The sequence below is a fragment of the Ptychodera flava genome, chromosome 17, assembly GCF_041260155.1.
Source record: "Ptychodera flava strain L36383 chromosome 17, AS_Pfla_20210202, whole genome shotgun sequence".
Classification (NCBI taxonomy): Eukaryota; Metazoa; Hemichordata; class Enteropneusta; family Ptychoderidae; genus Ptychodera; species Ptychodera flava.
This window is the reverse complement of record NC_091944.1, coordinates 19,635,092-19,653,653: the sequence shown is the minus strand read 5'-3', so window position 1 is coordinate 19,653,653 and position 18,562 is coordinate 19,635,092. Positions and strand designations below refer to the sequence as shown.

The 18,562-nt window shown below is 38.3% G+C and overlaps 1 protein-coding gene across 5 annotated transcripts; it reads left to right on the top strand.

Annotated features, from left to right (window-relative positions):
- Positions 1 to 3,004: 3,004 nt before the first annotated feature.
- LOC139115720 (sodium-dependent phosphate transport protein 2B-like) lies at positions 3,005 to 17,624 on the top strand. 5 transcript variants are annotated; one of them, XM_070678043.1, is made up of 10 exons: positions 3,005 to 3,180; positions 6,891 to 7,043; positions 10,761 to 10,814; positions 11,441 to 11,613; positions 12,520 to 12,783; positions 13,225 to 13,543; positions 14,340 to 14,502; positions 15,370 to 16,657; positions 16,730 to 16,803; positions 16,923 to 17,624. In XM_070678043.1, exons 4-6 carry the CDS (start codon positions 11,457 to 11,459, stop codon positions 13,431 to 13,433), a joined length of 630 nt encoding a protein of 209 aa, XP_070534144.1. In that variant the 5' UTR covers positions 3,005 to 3,180; positions 6,891 to 7,043; positions 10,761 to 10,814; positions 11,441 to 11,456; the 3' UTR covers positions 13,434 to 13,543; positions 14,340 to 14,502; positions 15,370 to 16,657; positions 16,730 to 16,803; positions 16,923 to 17,624. The 5 variants fall into 5 exon arrangements, with proteins under 5 accessions (XP_070534144.1, XP_070534143.1, XP_070534141.1 ...); XM_070678042.1 differs by lacking the exon at positions 3,005 to 3,180 and adding an exon at positions 3,793 to 4,094; XM_070678040.1 differs by lacking the exons at positions 3,005 to 3,180; positions 6,891 to 7,043 and adding an exon at positions 7,168 to 7,314.
- The last annotated feature ends 938 nt before the right edge of the window (positions 17,625 to 18,562 follow it).

Sequence of the window (18,562 nt, the reverse complement as noted above, 5' to 3'; positions counted from 1 at the left end):
CATTTTCTTGTCCGTGATAGTCATTCGATTATAGCGATATTACCAGGGATCATTGTAGAGTGTGGAAGTTGTGCATGAACTCTGTAGTGTAGTAGTTCCGATCGGAATAATGTAGGTATGTAATCGTTTCATGACCCCGTTAGTCCTCATAAATTTGCCTTAAGGTGATAAGTCAGCTACATGTAAAACAACTATGTGACTATGACCTTGTATGGAAATAGGTCAGAGTTCATGTGATAATTTAAAAAAGCTAACAGTTTCTGCCTGTCCAGACTCGGACAATAATTTTGACAAGATTCCGACAGGTATCTACAGTTTTCTCGATAACTCGAGGATGATGAAAATGAGGCCGGGGAATGGCAGAACGGTTTACGGTAAACAAAGCCGAGCTAAGCCCTGCAGCAAGTTGACCTTCCAATAAAGTCAGTAAACACCCTGCTCTTCGGTAGACCATGTTGTTTATCATTTTGTATAACTTTACCGCGGCTTTGATGAAGGAAGTGCTATGTTTTATCGGTCGACGCTAAATTTGTTTCCGTTAAGCACAATTACATTCACTCTTATTCACAGTCCAGAAGACACTGTAATACTCAGTGAAAAAGTGTCTTCTACGTGACAAGGCAGTTAGCAAACGAGGCAAATCGGTAATGTTGTCGCCGCTGCAGATATGCGTTGATAAAAGATTTGGTCACGGTCCCAACTCTGACTTTTGAAGCCTAAAGAACTTAAATTAATTGTCAACTTATCTTGTTGTATGATATCGGTTATGGGCATTCTGTATGATATTTTAGTCGTGAGCGCCAGCAGGATATTAACAGCTTTTTTTCCATACGAGTTAATCTGCCCTGACTGAAAAATGACTACAGAATCGATTCTCGCAAATCTGTTAATTTTTGTGAGCGAACTAAGCCTAATTCTGAATATTGCAAAATATAACATTCTAATAAAGATCTGTGTCACTCAAAACTGCAAATTGTTTGAATTTATGTTACGGTTCGCGAGATCTTACCTGAGTTGATGCTGTGTGAGATGGTGTTTATTTTCATCGAATATTTACATCAAACTGGCTCCTCGGTGTCGAAAACGACGATGAACTAAATTGTAGCATAGAACACGATATGGAGCGTTTTAGTCACGATGACTGCACAATGTAAATGTGTCAATTTCTTCATGTGTGGTGTATATTTTACTGTAGGCAACAGTAATTAGACAAGAAATGCAATGAACATATGATAGGTGTTCCCATTTACTGAGATACATCGGTCAATTGGTCACCTGACCTAGTCTCGGGCACAAAGTCCCTTGTTAGGGCTATGACATAGAATAAGGTCATATCGTTTGTATCGAAACTTTTCATGACACTGCGGATGATATTCACTGCATTCTCTACCGAAGTAAGCCCATCCTTAACACGAACGTACGAAAAACACATACATTTTCCTCATAATAGAATGCCTTCCCGAATTTGAACACCTGCCCCACATAAACAACTTTAATAAATATTTTGAAAATTGTATTTCATTTACACACAATAGACTACTGGCCATAAATAAATATAAATTCTCTTGAAGGCAGCTGTACGAGAAATCTCGAAATCAGTCTAGACAGTTACATGACTGTATGTTGTTATTATTTACATCCAATGTGGAGATACATTTGCACGTTTTTTCATTGCATAAAAATATATTTCGACCAGTTACGCAACAAAACACCATGATCAGATTGCAATAATGTTATATTTTTTAATGGATGGAAATTGATAAATGTTATGAGGTAGGAATTTTTCTCGGGGGTCTTTGTACAAGGGACATACTAGACGAAAATGAAATTTATTACCTACATTCTTTGCGTCACCAAAATTCAAAATTCTCTGTGAGCGTTCATTATGTAAGTGTCTATCAGTTTCAATACGTAATGAATGTGTAGATATTTAAAGCGATAAAGGCAGTTTCTAAACTTATCATCTAATACATCTAGATACTGATCTCTGCCAAAATGACATATGAACCTGCCGGAAGTATCAAGTTCGCGAAATGTAAAAACTAGCTTGCCATTCTTGAATATAAACATCCCTACATCTTTGTTTCAATAAATTAAGAAATGTATTGACACAACCCACCCCTCGGTTCAACCAAGCTTCTCCGATTCCAACTGAAATAAGTAATTGTTTGATCTCCTTAGCCAAACAATTTTATCTACTCAGCTTGGGCAAATTGAAAATCGTAACAGTGTCGTTGGTTAGACACAGAAAGTAATCCCAACCAAAACTTGACTACTCTGGTCATTCTGATTTTACAAATGGAGTAACGACCAATCAACTATTGCCGTTGTACCATGGAATTGGACGATCATGGGGCAGGCGATAGTAAGGGCTAATGTAAGCTATTTTTATTATTTCAGCTGTCAGAGAAATTGCAATACGAAATAATGTAAGAAATTAATCAATCTGACTTCTTTGGCGTTGCTGAGAACCCCAAGGAATGAATACACCGTTTAAGTGAACCTTTTCAATAAAACTATTTACAGCTGATATCCCCTCCCCCTCCCCCCAAAAAACTCAGGCATGAGACATAGAATCGTCAAAATAGTTCATATGACCTATCGATATGGCAGGCACTTGAGTTTCCACCTGGTGATAAGCAGTACGTGGTCTTCACTAGAAATAACAAATGAACAACGCTTCAGATAATTCAAGATTGCCTAACTTTCACAGAAGCAGTAAAACTCACTTGAACAACTATATTATGGAACAATTCTAATGAGACTATTATCAGAATGCAAAATTTCATTTCAAGATGTTTGACCACCTGTACGGAAGATAACAAGTTTGCTCTTTCTAGCTTAACTTGCATTAGCCAGTTCTAACAAAAAAATGTAGATATCAATGTTTTGAAGATTTTATGACAGAAATGACGTTATCGCTAGCGTAGACCTTGGCAAAACGACAACGTGTGACTCTTGCAAAGAAGTGATTCCTATACAGAACCGGGCGCATACATGAGGGGAAATGCCAAGAGGATTTGACCGGTTCAGAAGGGCTTGACAACGCAATTTCTGCATTGTGAAGATTCATTCCGTATTCATGGTGACCCCTGGCCAGCTGTCAATATCTTTGGAGGCTTTTGTTCTTTGGCCTGCTTTGCATATGACGTCGTTGGACACGACCTGCCAATCACCCAGGTTGTCAATTAAACTATTAATTTACTGTTTACGGACCCAATTAACACTATCCAGCAGTATCAGTCATATTTTAATCGCGTGGCCCGGGTGGGCACAACGTAGGAACGCGTGTATTTCTATGTGTACGTTTCACTTGTGGTGTTGTTTGTACCATCGTGCGTTTGAAATCCTTTCCTTACACCCAGTTCTCTCCTGTTCGTTTGGAAGCCCGTCACGGCCAGGTTATTTTCCTTCAAAATTTTTAGAGCTTTACACCATTTCTGATGTTCTTTGTTGATTCTTCATTGAAAACATTCAACACGCCTTAGTTTTATTTTTTCAGTTGAAACTTAAATATGATCTACTTATCCTGTACCGAAAGTCCATATCTCCAAAGTAAACATCATGATATTCATTACATAGTGTGTAGTAGAATGATTTCCTCGTACTTCCGCGAGAATGTCATTGGATAGGCTTCCCTTTCTGACAAACGATTCTTTTCAGACTTGACGAGCATTCACGTCTGTTTTTTATACGCACCATCTGTGAATTATGATGTATTTTTTAATGTTAATAATTGTTTTTCATTTGCTCTCCCTACGAGTCTGTTTAAATTTTATTTCATGCAACTTTGTACTGGTTCTTTAGGTCCAGTAACAACTTTGTTAAGATAATTTTCACTTGAATAATCGACCTTCCTGGCAACCTGACAAGATGAACTAAATCAGGGCGGAGGGTTTTATTTGATTTAATCCGATCTCACCTGACCTCAACCCCAAATGCGGTACATATTCTTGCAATGTACATGTGATCTTCACGCGCTCTACTCTGCTCTGTTCACTGATGGGCCATTAACATTTCGCGTTTCTTTGGACGGAATATTGCTTATATCTAGAAGTACATCGGATGTATATCGGAAATATATCGGAATTAAGGTAAGACTAATTAGTACCGCAACTTTCTCTGAACACTCCGTCTTTGTATCGGAACGACACACCCCTCTCGGGCCGGTTTTACGGTTAACGGCATTTCCCCAGACACACATCGTGACGCAGAGATAAGAAACACAGCCTGTTTCGCTGGGTAGGAACGTTTGATTGCAAGTACCTAGGTGTGCCCATTACTACAATCCCCATGGTCCATAGATAACACATGCTCATATATTTTGGGTTTCGCTCATTCCGCTTTTGCAGACGTTAATGCAAAATAACGGTATATTTGCTTGACTTATTGGCAGCTGTAACCATGCCGCAATGCATGTCTATACTTTTCCTCTGACAATCGAACTTTGACTGTGATGATGCAGCAAAAAACTAAATGAGCGAAACCAAAAATACATGAGTGAGTGTTAGATTCACTTTCTCTATAAACTGATTTCATTGCAACCACCGGATGCGAAAAAGGAACACGTGCTGAGACTATTGCGTAGCGACCAAAGTTTTTTACCAGAGTTGTCGATTCCATCAGTAGTGAATTATTATTCTCCCTTGCATATGATGTCTTGTTTTTTTTATTGGTTAATACTAGTAACTTATGAACAATTGAAATTTGAATCATGATTATCTTGCTGATGACCGGCCACTGGACACTTGACCGTGAATCGCTGGTAAACTAACGGTTTGGGACGTCACGAGAGCAAATTTTATTTACAGTCATTGTACACAGGGCTAGACACAAGATTGCTTTGCAGGTCTCCCACTAAAGTCCTTTGCCATCAGTGGCGGTGGAAATGTGTTAGGGTCAAAGTTCATGTTGCTTCCGTGACGGAATCAGAATTAGGGAACATTCGTTTTTTACGGGGGGAAGGGTACCGGAGAAACTTAAGCTACAAATGAAATGCAAAAAAACGACCCCGCCCTCCAAATTAAATTTCTAAGATTTGACCCCCAATTCTTCAATTGTAAAATGTCACACACCCCTCCCCTTCAAAAAAAAAATCATCGGATTTGATTCATTAACCCTTTGCAGCATAAAGCCCTCGGGTGAAAAAAACGTGACCCTTCAAAAGTGCTTGCAAGGAAAAGAGTGACCCTCCCCAAATTTCATACAAAAAATAGTGACCCTCCCCCAGATGTCACAGTCCATATCAATAATATCTTAATTGACATATAATTTCTCATTTGACCTTTGAACTGTACAAATAATCACTTGGTTTAAATTTCAATCGTTTATTGTTCACATCTGCTCTTTCAAACACAAATACAAATGCACAATTTGTTACTGGGTGTCTGGCACCCACATGAAATGTTACACTCAATCGAAATCTGTAGTGTTACATCCATGCTCTGAACGAACGTACACTGATTGATATATAAATGGTTGCATAAATACGTAGGAATATGTACATCTAGTGGGCAATGCGACACTTTCAGTGATGAGGAGAGGTTAGTTGGGAGCTTGGACTGTTGGGGGGAGTGGGAAGCGGGCAGACCATAGACACTTAAGGGTAATGGGCGTCATAATTCAGTGGGAGGGCATATTTTCCGCATATGCCAGTGGGAGGGCATTTACGAACAGATCCACATCCCCCCCCCCCAATTATAATGTCGAGGTCAAAAATATGTAAAATCAGTATATCAGCCTTCGAAACATGTTTTGTCATGATTTTGTAAATTGACTGAATTTACCAGTTGGCTGCACCTGCAAGTGCGTTTCTCAATTTCAAAATCACGGTGACACTATGCAAGTTCATTGCCCGATACAAGTGTGCAGTACTTGCGCCTGTCATGGGCGGATACTCATCGCAGTCGGTGGAACACTAGTATTCTTTGTCATGTTGCTTTCATGTGGGTGTGAGACACAAATCATGTTGGTGCCAGACACAAATCATGTGGGCGTCAGACACAAATCACGTGCAAACCATACACGATCACTTTTTGTCTTCTAGATCATTCATAACCTTTTGCCCTGGAACGGCAAACACCAAATATTACCATCGTAATCGATCTTCACATGTTAATCTTGATAAATTTGTTGAGTGAGAAAACCTGTTACCTTCAGAGTCCCAAGCAAAGTAAAACACACCAGAAAGAGTGTAACTCTGAACAGTACAAATGATACGGGCATAAAATGATTGAAGTCGACAAAACAGACGAGAACAGCTGGCACACAAAAGATGAAAGAAAACGAAATTATAGACAATCAATAACATCAGATTTCTCCATGTATTGAGTTGATAAGAAATTAGAACATGTCCGTTTTCAAGATATGGGGATATTTTATCGGAATTAAGGTAAGATTACTTTAAAGTACGGCAACTTTCGCTGAACACTCCGTCTTTTGCTTCGGATCGACACACTCCCCTCGGGCCGGTATGCAACCCTACCTTACACCTAGTCCTTTCCCGTTCATCTGGAAGCCCTTCAGGGCCACGTGATTTTCATTTTTCATTTTTTTGAGCTGTACACTATTTCTGATGTTCCTTGTTGATTTTTCATTGAAAAACTTCGAGACGTATTCGTTATATTTTTTTAAGTTGAAACTTAAATATGATCTACTTCATCCTCTATAAAGGGCAGAAGCGCTGTATCTATAGAGTAGCATCATGATATTCATTACATAATGAAGCAAAATGATTTCCCGTGCTTCCGCTGTAATATCATTGAATAGGCTTCCCTCCCTGACTAACGTTTCTTTACAGATTTAACCAGCATCCATCTGTTTTTACGCGCACAATCACTGAACTATGTTGTATTTTTTAATATTAATACTCTATTTCTTTCTCTTCCCAGGAGTCGGTTGAATTTCTCAGGTCCTGATAACAGTGTCGTCTCGATAATTTTCTATTAAATAATCAACCACCTTGGCACCTTGAGGAGATGAATTAAATCAGAGAATTTTGTTTGATTCAACCCAACCTCACCTCGACCTCAACCTTAAATGCGGTATATATCCTGGCAAAATGCTAAGTATCGTTTAACATGTGTTCTTCACGCGCTGTTTTCCTGCTCTGTTGGCATGCGCAATCCCATTAAGGTTTGACTTTCTGGCAACTTACCAGAACTTTCCATTTATATAGGGGTTTAGGCCTGAAAGGTTTCATATTTCGCGTTTCTTGGGACGGAATATCGCTTGTATCCATCACTTCAGATTCATCACTTCAGATTCGTCTCCATTCTCTTTTCAAGATATAGGGCTATTTTTATAGGAAGTAAGGTAAGACTACTAAGTATAGCAACTTTCGCTGAACACTCCATCTTTCGCTTCGGATCGACACGCTTCTCTCGGGCCGGTTTTCACAGTTCACCGTATTTTCCCAGAAACACATCGTGATGCAGATGAGAAACACAGCCTTTCTCGCAGGATAGGAACGTTTGATTGCAAGTACCTATAGATCTGCTGATTTCTACAATCTCCATGGTCCATAGATGACACCCGCGCATAAATTTTGGGTTTTGCTCATTTAGGTTTTGCTGACTCATTTAGGGGAGCGCTGCACCCAACACAGCGTATTTTGCTCAAACACCTTTTTTTGCAAATATTCATCAGTCAATGAATTTCTTACCCCAAGATTAAAGTACTGGTTTGGTTCACCTTTTAGCTTGTCAAGCAGTCGTAAGTGACGTGATAGAGAAATGTTAATGTATGCAAATGTATGCAAATCACCCGATTTTCCGACTTCTTTCTTCTCCCATTTTCAAGATTTCCAAAGAATTTAACTCCAACCTGACTGGGTAAAGTTTTCTGAAGCTTTCTCATCATGTTCTTTAAATGCGTTTTGCCAATCATGATTTTAATCACTTTTTTGAGTGTCATTATTTCAACCCATGCCATTTTAGAAAGAGGATAGATAATGCAAAATAGTCGGGTTTTTTTTAAAAATATACTCTTCTTTCATATGAAGTATTACATTTAAGAAAATAGCGTCAAGTTTTTGACTTAAATTAATTTTTATCATTAATACCAAAATTGAGGTTTTTTACCCCAAATATACACCCACTTCATCCTTTGAGTAAAGTACTGCTACCATACTAAACTTTAGAATCTCTGCCTTTTGAAAATATATAGTATGAGGGGTTTCCTTGTCATCTTTGATGAGGAATATTGCTTTGAAAAAAACAGTGTTGACAACATGCAGCTCCACCTTAATTTGATTAAAATAGGAAAATGATGTAATAACGTTTTAACAGTATATTTGCTCGACTGATTGGTAGGTTTACCAGAGCTGCAATACATTTTATTCTTTTCCTCTATTAATCGAACTTTGACTGTGATGACCAAGCGAAAACTAAATGAGCGAAACCAAAAATACATGAGTGAGTGTTAGATTCACTTTCTCTATAAACTGATTTCATTGCAACCCCCGGATGCAAAAAACATCATGTGCAGAGGCCATTGCTTTTCGTTACAATATGGATCAAAATTGTCGATTTTTTTTCGTAAAACTAAAGCAGATAGACCATACTACGTTGAAGTACTCTTCTCAGCTAAGCCTCTTACCAATCTAGAACACAAACACGTTCATTTTGATACGTTGCGGCCGCCTAGAAAAGCTGCTTTGTAAACAAACTTTCAAAACAAAAACATTGGCGTTTTCTGCTGTGCACGTGACAAGTACCACCAAGAGTGATGACGTCTCCATAGAGTGCACATTGGAAGGCGATGTCGACACAATGATAGAACTTGACATATATAATGATAACTCATTGTAAATTTGCCAAACTTTGGTAGCGTCACAATGTTTCGGAAATATACGTAATATCGATATGATAAAGAGCATCTTTACAAATGATCGTGTGATTGATTTTTCTCACCCATATACATCAGCACCGCGTCGTTTGCACCTGCTGTGTTAGTTCGATCGAGCGTCCAGACCAGGAACACCGTTCTGGGTATGTTCACCGCGTGCCTGACAGCGTCGACGCGTCGTAAATGAGACCATGACCATTGATGATGGAGACTGCAGTTTTTCTTTGTTTCCGAAAAATGCCTATTTGACCTGAATGATTTCAGATTATCAATGAATGTTTACGGATCTAAGTGATTTGTTAGCTCTTCTGAATAATCAATTATTTCTTTGCGGAAGGACTATGGCTCAGTTCACATGACAAATTGTGGGGTCCGCACGGTATTGGTAGGTCGGCGTTGCATATTGTGGAAGTAGGGTCCTTGCCCGAGGAAACACCGCTGGCTAGCGAAGTCACAGACAAATATAGAACAGACTAGCAACGCGGCATGCTTTTTGTTCCACGGTCGTCTCGGTAGACTATGGCCTTTTCATATTAAAATGAGCTTCAAAGGTGTTAAATGAGAGAGAGAAAGGGTATTCCACTAAACTAGTCAAGTAACATTAAATCCCTGTCACCGTGCGTTTCAGTCCCATGCTATGGTGGAACATAGACACACCCCGTGATGTAGAGATTGACCAATTCACTGATATAGGGGGATCTGCAATGTGAAGGCATTGGAATGTGATGATTAAAATCTAATAAATTATGCATTCATGTACAGGTAACCACTGCAAGTAGAGTGCTGTGAACATGATGCTTCGAACCTTTATAATTTTGTTCAGCAAAATATACAAAAATAACTCCAAAATTTATGAATGTCTGTGATCATTAAAGAGGTCATATCGATGTTTATGGTAATTGTTTTTTATTTTTTTATTTTTTTATTTTTTTGTTCTCCAATACTTTTTTATTTTTTATTGTTGCTTACAATAATTCAGGATGATCAGATCAGAATAAAGGACACATTTTCTCTAAATGATGCGTGCTGATCGAAAACTGTTAGAAATAGTTCTATCCATAAAGTGAGCATATCCACTGTATCTTCGAATGACTTGGTTCCAATGTGGACCAAGGCAGATATTAGAATCTGACAGAAATGCCTCAGCACAAAAGTGTTCTATGCTACAGTATAGTTCAGTTTCAAGTTCGGTATTTTGAAAAAAAATGGTAATTTACGAGTCAGTCACTGGTCACAGATCGCGCCATCAATATAGTTAGATAAGTTGCCGTGTCATGATTCGGCGCACTTTGTCTAAGCATCGTCCCTTCAACGGGGCCGTGGTCTAAGCAAGCATTTTTTGGACACTCGTTGCTACGATTCTCAACTTGTAAGCTAACTAGCGCAAGATTCAAAAATCTTGTTCGTAGTGTTGAGGGAACGACATAATGCATTGGCTCCAGGAAATTACTGTCGAATATCAAAAGCCTCTTTGCGATTATTTGGCGACACCAACGATGATATGAAACAGATAGCATCAGCGCATTTGTTACTAGAAAAGTAGACAGATTCCATTAAAACCCGAGAGCGAAAGAGATGTAAACAAAGTGCGACGATTTATCGATACTTGGTGTGTACTGGTAAGAATAGGATTTGCGCCCTCTACGATCTCAAAACCCTGCAAAGGGTGACCTCTGGATACCCCTCCAGATCTTAGAACTCTATACTGACTTTTGAGTATTTTTAACACCAGTGTATTTCCTGAGCTTAGCCGGCCAGCCATACTGTTTAGGATAGTCTCTCGACTTTCACAACACTGGTGTATATTCTGAGGTACTTTTGAGGAGAGTCTCTCGACTTTTACAGGGCTAGTGCATATTATGAGCTAATAGCCTGCGGCCGTACTTTTAAGGGTAGTCTCTCTACTTTCACAGCATCGGTATAGCGGTACTCCGAGCTAGCGAACCAGGAGTTTGGTGAGGTTACCCGTAAGTAAAGCATACCATGAAAATTTCACCTTGTTCGTCTCTTGCGCTTTTACTGTTGGTGGTAGGAGATGTGTTTATCCTGCTTTTTTCGTGCCAATTACCGAGACCATCAAGTTTTTACTTCTTTTGGAAGAGTGGAGGATATTTGGAAGTGTTTTAGAGTTTCCCAGGGTTGGAAATTAATATGTTTGGAGCAGTCTTCCTTTTGGAACATCATAGGCTTTCAGCTGCAGGACGTTGGTTTTCCTGCCATTGTTACGTAAAGCCGATTTCCGACAAAGCACTGTGGATTTTACCAGACACACTGTCTCGTTAGCTTCAAATTGTTGCATTTTGGAACTGCCCCGACAAAAGAAAACATAGGAATTCTTTTTCACTGAATTTACAGCCTTTTCAGTCGAGGAATCTTTCTAAATGTCTTTCAAATCAAGCGAGTGTTCCGCAACAGCGATAATACAAAAACGATGATCCAAACCTGTGTTATCAGTATAGGTAGCAAATTTATTGCCGTTAACATGAATTTGATCGTCCTCAGATACATGCATCTTTTTGTGTAGACACATGAACTGCCAAAAAAGTCTTCTATAAAACATAAACCGAACTATTATATTATTGACTGTTTGTAGGTATCTCAATAGACCAATGGATACCGCTGTCAGAAAACCTCCAGGTGAGAGTGAAAATTCAAAGAACCGTCAATCATCGGATAGAATTGACAAAAAAGATTTTGACGAAGATAGTGAGCATGGAAAAGCTGAAGACCCTTTAGATTCTAAGCATGGTCAGATTCAACGGCCAGGTGAGCTGAAGATTCGTTATTTGGAAGATCTCGATCAGTTTGTGTCTGTCAGAGATCACGTGTAGTTTCGTTCCTTAAGGTAGTTCGCGCCTCAAGATTGAAAACCTTAAAAATTTATTCCAAAGTTTCGTCAACCAAATTTCAATCCACCCCTTTCAAAATCAAGGACAAAAACGAGGGACCACCGTGCAAAATTTGGTACTAGAGAAAAAACACCCGATAGCCCCGACACAAAATTAGCGCCCACAATGATAGACCAAAATCTATTTCAAAAGTTTAAGAGTCCCAATATCTGTTTTCGAGGCACATGCTACTTTAAGCGTGCGTTACTTCGATATCTTCAACAAATTATTATTTCTTTATTGCGCGATTGAAGCAGCTTACTAGTTCCTAAATAAAGATAAAGCAGACACAAGGCCGACTCTTGCATGTGTAACCCCCCCCCCCCCCGCTCGGATTCTGAAGTAATTTTACTATTATTGATGTTTGCTGGTTATGTATGTATAGGCTGGGTCTCTCTATGACCTGTAAATCCCAAATCACGTTAAATCTGAACATCATGTTATGTATTTCGATATTTTTGTCTTTTAACAACCACATTTTCTTAATCAACTCCCTATAGCGGTTGTAAATGATCTCTATTCTACCAGTCAATAACACTTTTACATACGATACGGGCATGGCTGTTGACCACTGAACGGCTATCAGGGTAGGAGTTTAAAACAACAACAAATACAACGAATGAAAACAACAACAACAAAACATGTACATTGTGTATACAATACCAAACATAGCTTTTAACACATGATTTTGTAAGAAATGAAGCTGAAACTCACAACAAAAATATGGAAAAATACACCTAAAGGTATTTTGTGGCTTTCAAACTTCCATTTTTAATTACTTTAGGTGACAGAATAAAGCGGATCTTGAAGAACTGGATTGGAAAGTCAGTAGGGGTAATGATATTTTTATACGTCTTCATCGTTGCGCTGACACTGATGGGTAATGGCTTCAGTCTGCTGGGCTTGACAGCTGCCGGCGTTGCATCGATGAACAACTCTCTGCTGAAGAGCGCCCTCGTTTGTCTGGTAATAGGTATTCTCGTCACGGTCTTACTGCAGAGCTCCAGCGCCACCACCTCGATCGTAGTTTGTATGGTAGCCGCAAACGGTAAGTGTAATCCGATGTAATAAAGCAGTCGTATTTTAGACGTTGACTTATTTAGACTCCGAACATTTCTCATGTTCTTTGTCGTTTTGAAAAGCGCCGAGATTATAAAGTAAACGTACTAAGTGTATATTATGCTAAAAGTTTCACCGTTTGTTTGTGAAAAGTCAGAAACTTAATGTTTTGTACATATAATAAACATGGAAAAGCCACCATTTAAATTTTCAAACATCATCAGTATTGCTTTCTCAAGGACAAAAGCTATATTTACTGACAATGTTTTAACAGCTACCCCTGTGGACGTCGTGGAACATCACGTGCTTTCAACCGAGACACAACCCATAAAGTGTGAGCAAAATTAAAATATCATTTTAAAATTGCGTATCACCAAATATTATCGTAGTACACGTTTTTAATTCTATTCTAATTGCAATTTATCAACAGTAATAGAAGTTAAAGCTGCTATTCCAATGGTGATGGGTGCAAACATTGGCACATCGATTACAAACACAATAGTTGCTGGTGGACAAGCTCGTCACAGGGAGTCATTTCGATACTCATTTGCCTGTGCGACCGTACACGACTGTTTCAACTGGTTCTCTGTCATCGTGTTGCTTCCGTTAGAGTGCGCCACCGATTACTTGTCCGCCTGACGTCAGCAATAGTAAAAAGCTCAAGTCTTCCACGACTCCAGTCTACGAACATGATTAAAATATCTGATGTTGTGACTGATAATATTATACGATTAAAATTAAACTACGAGGTAATGTCCTGTCCTTTAAAACCACGCAATATATATTACAGACATCAGTAAGAAAGAAATGACATCGATCAATAAATAAGAACTGGCTAATCCTTAAAATGCTATTATGTTTTTCCGGTGTCACAAAATCCCATTGTTCTTGTCATATCCTATTCGTTTCTTGGACCTGGTCAATCATTTACCTTGCTTTATATTTGACCTTTTGTGATGTCATCTTACTATCAGGATTACCATCGGTATTACAACTATAACACTAAGAATAATTTAAGTTTCCGCTAGAAGAGACATTATGCGTGAATGTAAACATTTTGCACTTCATCTTCAGTTTAAACTGTTGAGGTAGAATGCTGCTCGGAGACAGATACTCGGACTCTCTAACTTTCCTGATCTACCAATCGTATAGGACTCTTTTAAAAGCTCTTGAAGAGAAAAAATTCGCCATCTTAGTGTTTTGAATATCAAAGGTTTATTTCTCCATATAGAGTTAACACAGGGATGGCAGCCATTTTTATTCGAAAGACCGGTAAATGTCAAGTGATTTGTTTCTCAAAAACCTAACTTGGACGATGACCCTGAATTTTGTTCTGTATTAGTTAGATAAGAGAATTGTATAAAGTTTCATCGAGGAAGGTTTTAGCAAAAGTTTATGTCTATCACTTTCGAGGCGCGTACTGCTCTAACAAATGTCTGAATGAGTAATATAGATGCATTTTCCATCGCCCAAGTGATTGTTTCTTTAATTTGTGAGTAAGACAGCACATCGAGATAATAACTGTATCTGTAATATCGACTCTAGGTCAATGAAGATACCGGGAAATTTGAATTACGCAAAGGGGAAAGTCTAATTGATCGATGGGCAGTAACGGAAGATGCCTTCTATAATGAAACCACATATGACGTCAATGGAACTGTATTCAACTACACAGAAATATACAACTACACCATTCTTCTCGAAAGAAGTAAGAATAAGTATATTTAATAATTAGTTTCATTTTTTCTTCTGGAAGTAAGATCATTTTGTCCCGTAAGTACGTCGAGCAAAATAGTTTAGAAGATCACGATTTATATTATATTGCCACCTAGGTAATATTCTCAAGATAACATTTTGATAATATACTAAATTCGAATTGCATAATACCGAAATAAATACATGACAAGTACATGTAGTGATACGTTTATGTTAAAAATTCCCAATCCAGTCAATGTCTGCTTTATAACAATTTCTTTAGAAATAAATTGTTAATTAGCCTTTAAAATATCATCGATCAAATAATTAGTTACGGTACTTGAAAATGTAATATTATATATTATTGTCTGAATACGTGGCTTTATGTGCCCCAGAGCAGGTGACAATTTGCCCGACGCCAGGAGGGCAAATTGTCTCCTGCTGTGAGGGCACATAAACCCATGTACTCAGGCAATAATATTTTTATTACATGCCTCTTCACAGTTAACGCTATATGACATTTAGTTAAACGCAGGTCATTTTCAAACAATTTTACTATTATCGACCAGCATCAAGCAGATTTAAACGAAAGTCAAAATAGCAGTGTGCGCATGGATATTATACGTCTATAGCGTTAAGCGTCTCCTGTAACGTCGAAAACGTCGAAGGGCTTCACCGGACCATTTAACAATGGAAACCGGTCAGTACATCCTGCTAACTCCCCGGATGTTTCTATTCAAATTAACGCACTGATTTGCACTCACATCGAGGCATGTAGTAAAACATACACTTTTGTTTTATCATATACTTTTGTTTTTCAACATTGGCTGCTCTGTATTTGCAAATGTTTTAAATGTTTACACAACTTATCTTTCGACAGACAACTTCCTATTCGCTCGATGTGATTTGTCCGACAGAACCATAGGATTGATATTATTGGTTTCCTCGCTGACAGTGATGATGCTGTGCCTAATCGGGATGGTAAAATTGTTAGCTTCCATGCTACGAGGCAGCGCCGCCAAGGCCCTGAAGAAAGTTCTCAATAAAGACTTCCCAGGATGCCTTGCTCCACTCACCGGATACGCGGCCATTTTGATCGGCTGCATGTTTACCATGTTACTGCAAAGTAGTTCGGTTTTCACGTCTATTTTGACACCATTAGCAGGTTTGCGAGTCGTCACCCTAGAGAGATTGTACCCGTTGACATTAGGAGCTAACCTAGGGACGACTTTTACCTGTCTTCTCGCCGCATTCGCTTTTTCAAAAAGCGTTGGATTTTTAGAAGGAGTTCAAATATCATTGTGTCATCTATTTTTCAATTTATCGGGAATTATTCTCTTTTATCCCATCCCACTTCTGCGAAAATTACCCCTAAAAAGTGCAAACGTGTTGGGAAACACAGCGGCTCGATATCGTTGGTTCGCGATAGCATATGTATTCGTAGTATTCGTATTTCTACCATTAATTGTACTCGGGCTTTCTTTAGCTGGATGGCAGTATCTTATGGTGTTTTGTATACTCTTTGGCTGTATCATAATAGCTATTGTCGTTTTGAATATATTACAAAGGAAATGCAAAACTCGCTTACCGGTGAAATATCAAACTTGGGATTTTCTGCCAAAATTTATGCGTTCACTAGAACCGTACGACAGGTTGATCAGCAAATGTACATGCTCATGTAGGAGAAGAAGAAATTCAAAGAACGAAAGATCTCACGAGATTGTTATACTTTGAATGACTGTTTAGAGTCTGCTGACTTTCAAATGTTGTTCTCAATATGTGATTACTTTCTTATCTATCTTGAAAGTCTAATATATGGCATTCAACGCACAGTGCGAAAAAGTCGATAAAATGATTTCGGCCATTGTGGCTACCCATCACGAATTTTAACTTTAAATGACCGTGCAGAAATTGCACTGATGAGACTAAAAGGCTATCTAGACAGTTTAGCTGTTTTCGGTATTAAACGATTGTCAAGACTAGCTTGGTGTGTCATAAATTTAATATGACCAGGTCAGGGGTTAAATTCAAGTTAGGGTAAGGTGGACTAGGGATTAAAATGACGAAACCAATTTTGCATGCTTTTTATCAACTCACAATTATGACAAAAGAAGTTATTTGAAATATTAACTGCTAAAATATACTGTGTATTTTATCAAACTTTTCCTGTGCTTGTATATGATCATTCCTATGTCAGAGAGTATATGTGAATATGCTCCAGGGTTATACGCGAATAAGAGTCTTATTTTATTCAAATGAAATTTAGTGTATAAGCAGATTTCGTTCTATTTAAAGCCACTGTCATTCAGTATAAGTAGATTTCGTGAAAGATTCTATTTCAATTTATTGTAGGAAACTGCTAAAGCCACTACTACCAAAGAATGAAAAATTCCAAAGAAGCAACAGCATTAGCTCTTGTCATTCTGGAAATAGCTACAACCTTCCCATCATGCAATGAGTAAACGAACATTAGTAATGACAGTGACGACTACCGTCTTTGTACTTTACTCTCCAGTACACGCTATCTTGCAGTGTATCATGACGACACGAGAAAATATCCACACAGAATACAAATATTGACCTCTATCTCAGGCATCATCATTTTATGTCCAGAGATTTGTTGATGGGCATTAATATTTTTGTGATAAATTAAAGCACCTATTTTACGATTGATTTCTTTGTTTCTCCAGAACAAAAACAACTTGGTTACAATCATCAGTCGTTAAATTCGGGCAAAAGACGTAAAAGTCAAAATCACAACAATGATATTGCATCAGTTGGACCATACAAATCGAGGACTAGTGTAGCCCATTGCCTAAACCTAAAAAAGTACAGGGCAAAATAAAATAGTCGAGCATTATGGGATAAGGACAATTTGACAGCAAATAGTACTAAAACAACAATGCTATTTAACGAATAAATATTACTTTAATTTCCATTTTGATGTGTGTCGTGACTATGTTTCCTTTAACGATGATGGTGATCAGAACCAGTGTGTGACAACTGCATACTTCAGGCTGTGTAGAGTGACTCAAATTTTATGGAAGAGACTCGAAAGTGGTCATCATCGTGAGGTACTCGTGTTGAAATACAACTCAGAAGGAAGTAAAAACAATGCCCTATATTATCAGGAAAATAAGTAGAAAACTAAAAGCGATATTAACAAACTAAGAGAAAATATCCTAACAAATTTCATCCGAATTTAAAAAAATCTTATTTACAACTTCCGACTTGATAGCTTGTGCGTATTGCATTAGCTGTCAAGTTTGTGTTAGTATCACAAAAGTCTATTAACCTAGCCACCCGTGTGACGATGATGGCTTCTGGAGTTCCTTCAAAATAGCCTCGACTGACGACTTGTCATGTGACAGTGACATGTCGACGTCGTTAAAAGTTATTTTTAAACAAGCCAATATTAATTTTGTATACATTACGGAAATACAAAAACGTATCGTAGTTGAGAAAAATACTCGAAAATTGCCCCTTGGAGAACACAGTGTCATAAGAACTATTGGAACCGTGATTAATTTTAATGCAAAACTCCATGTTTGTTGTCAAATGTTATCAACTTGAAATAAGCACCGATGAATTTATTGAGTTTGTAGAATAATATAGCATTGCCTCTGCACCGGCGAATTTACTGAGTTGTAGAATAATATAGCACATTAACAAACACTAAACAACCAGGTCTTATCTCAAAGGGACAAAGTCATTTCAGATGACCCATACACGTTTGATGCCTTCTATGCAAGAACAAAACGCCCAGCGATGCTTAAGCCCAGGATGACAACATGGTTGTTGTTGCAACTGTCATGGCAACTACCTTCATGCCAGTCTTGTCAATTGCGCTGCGCTCAAATATTGTTGTATGGATCACTTGACGAGATATCCGAGGTGTAGACATTCCGTGCGAAATCTGAAAGAAAAATGAACTTATTATTGCAGGAATAGAGGCGACGTGTTCGGGGATATCGAGACAGAAACGGGTCATAGTTTGTCTTCTTTTGCTAAAAATGTTGTGCTGCTGTAACGATATTATTATTTTTATCGAGGATGATGCACACTACTGGACT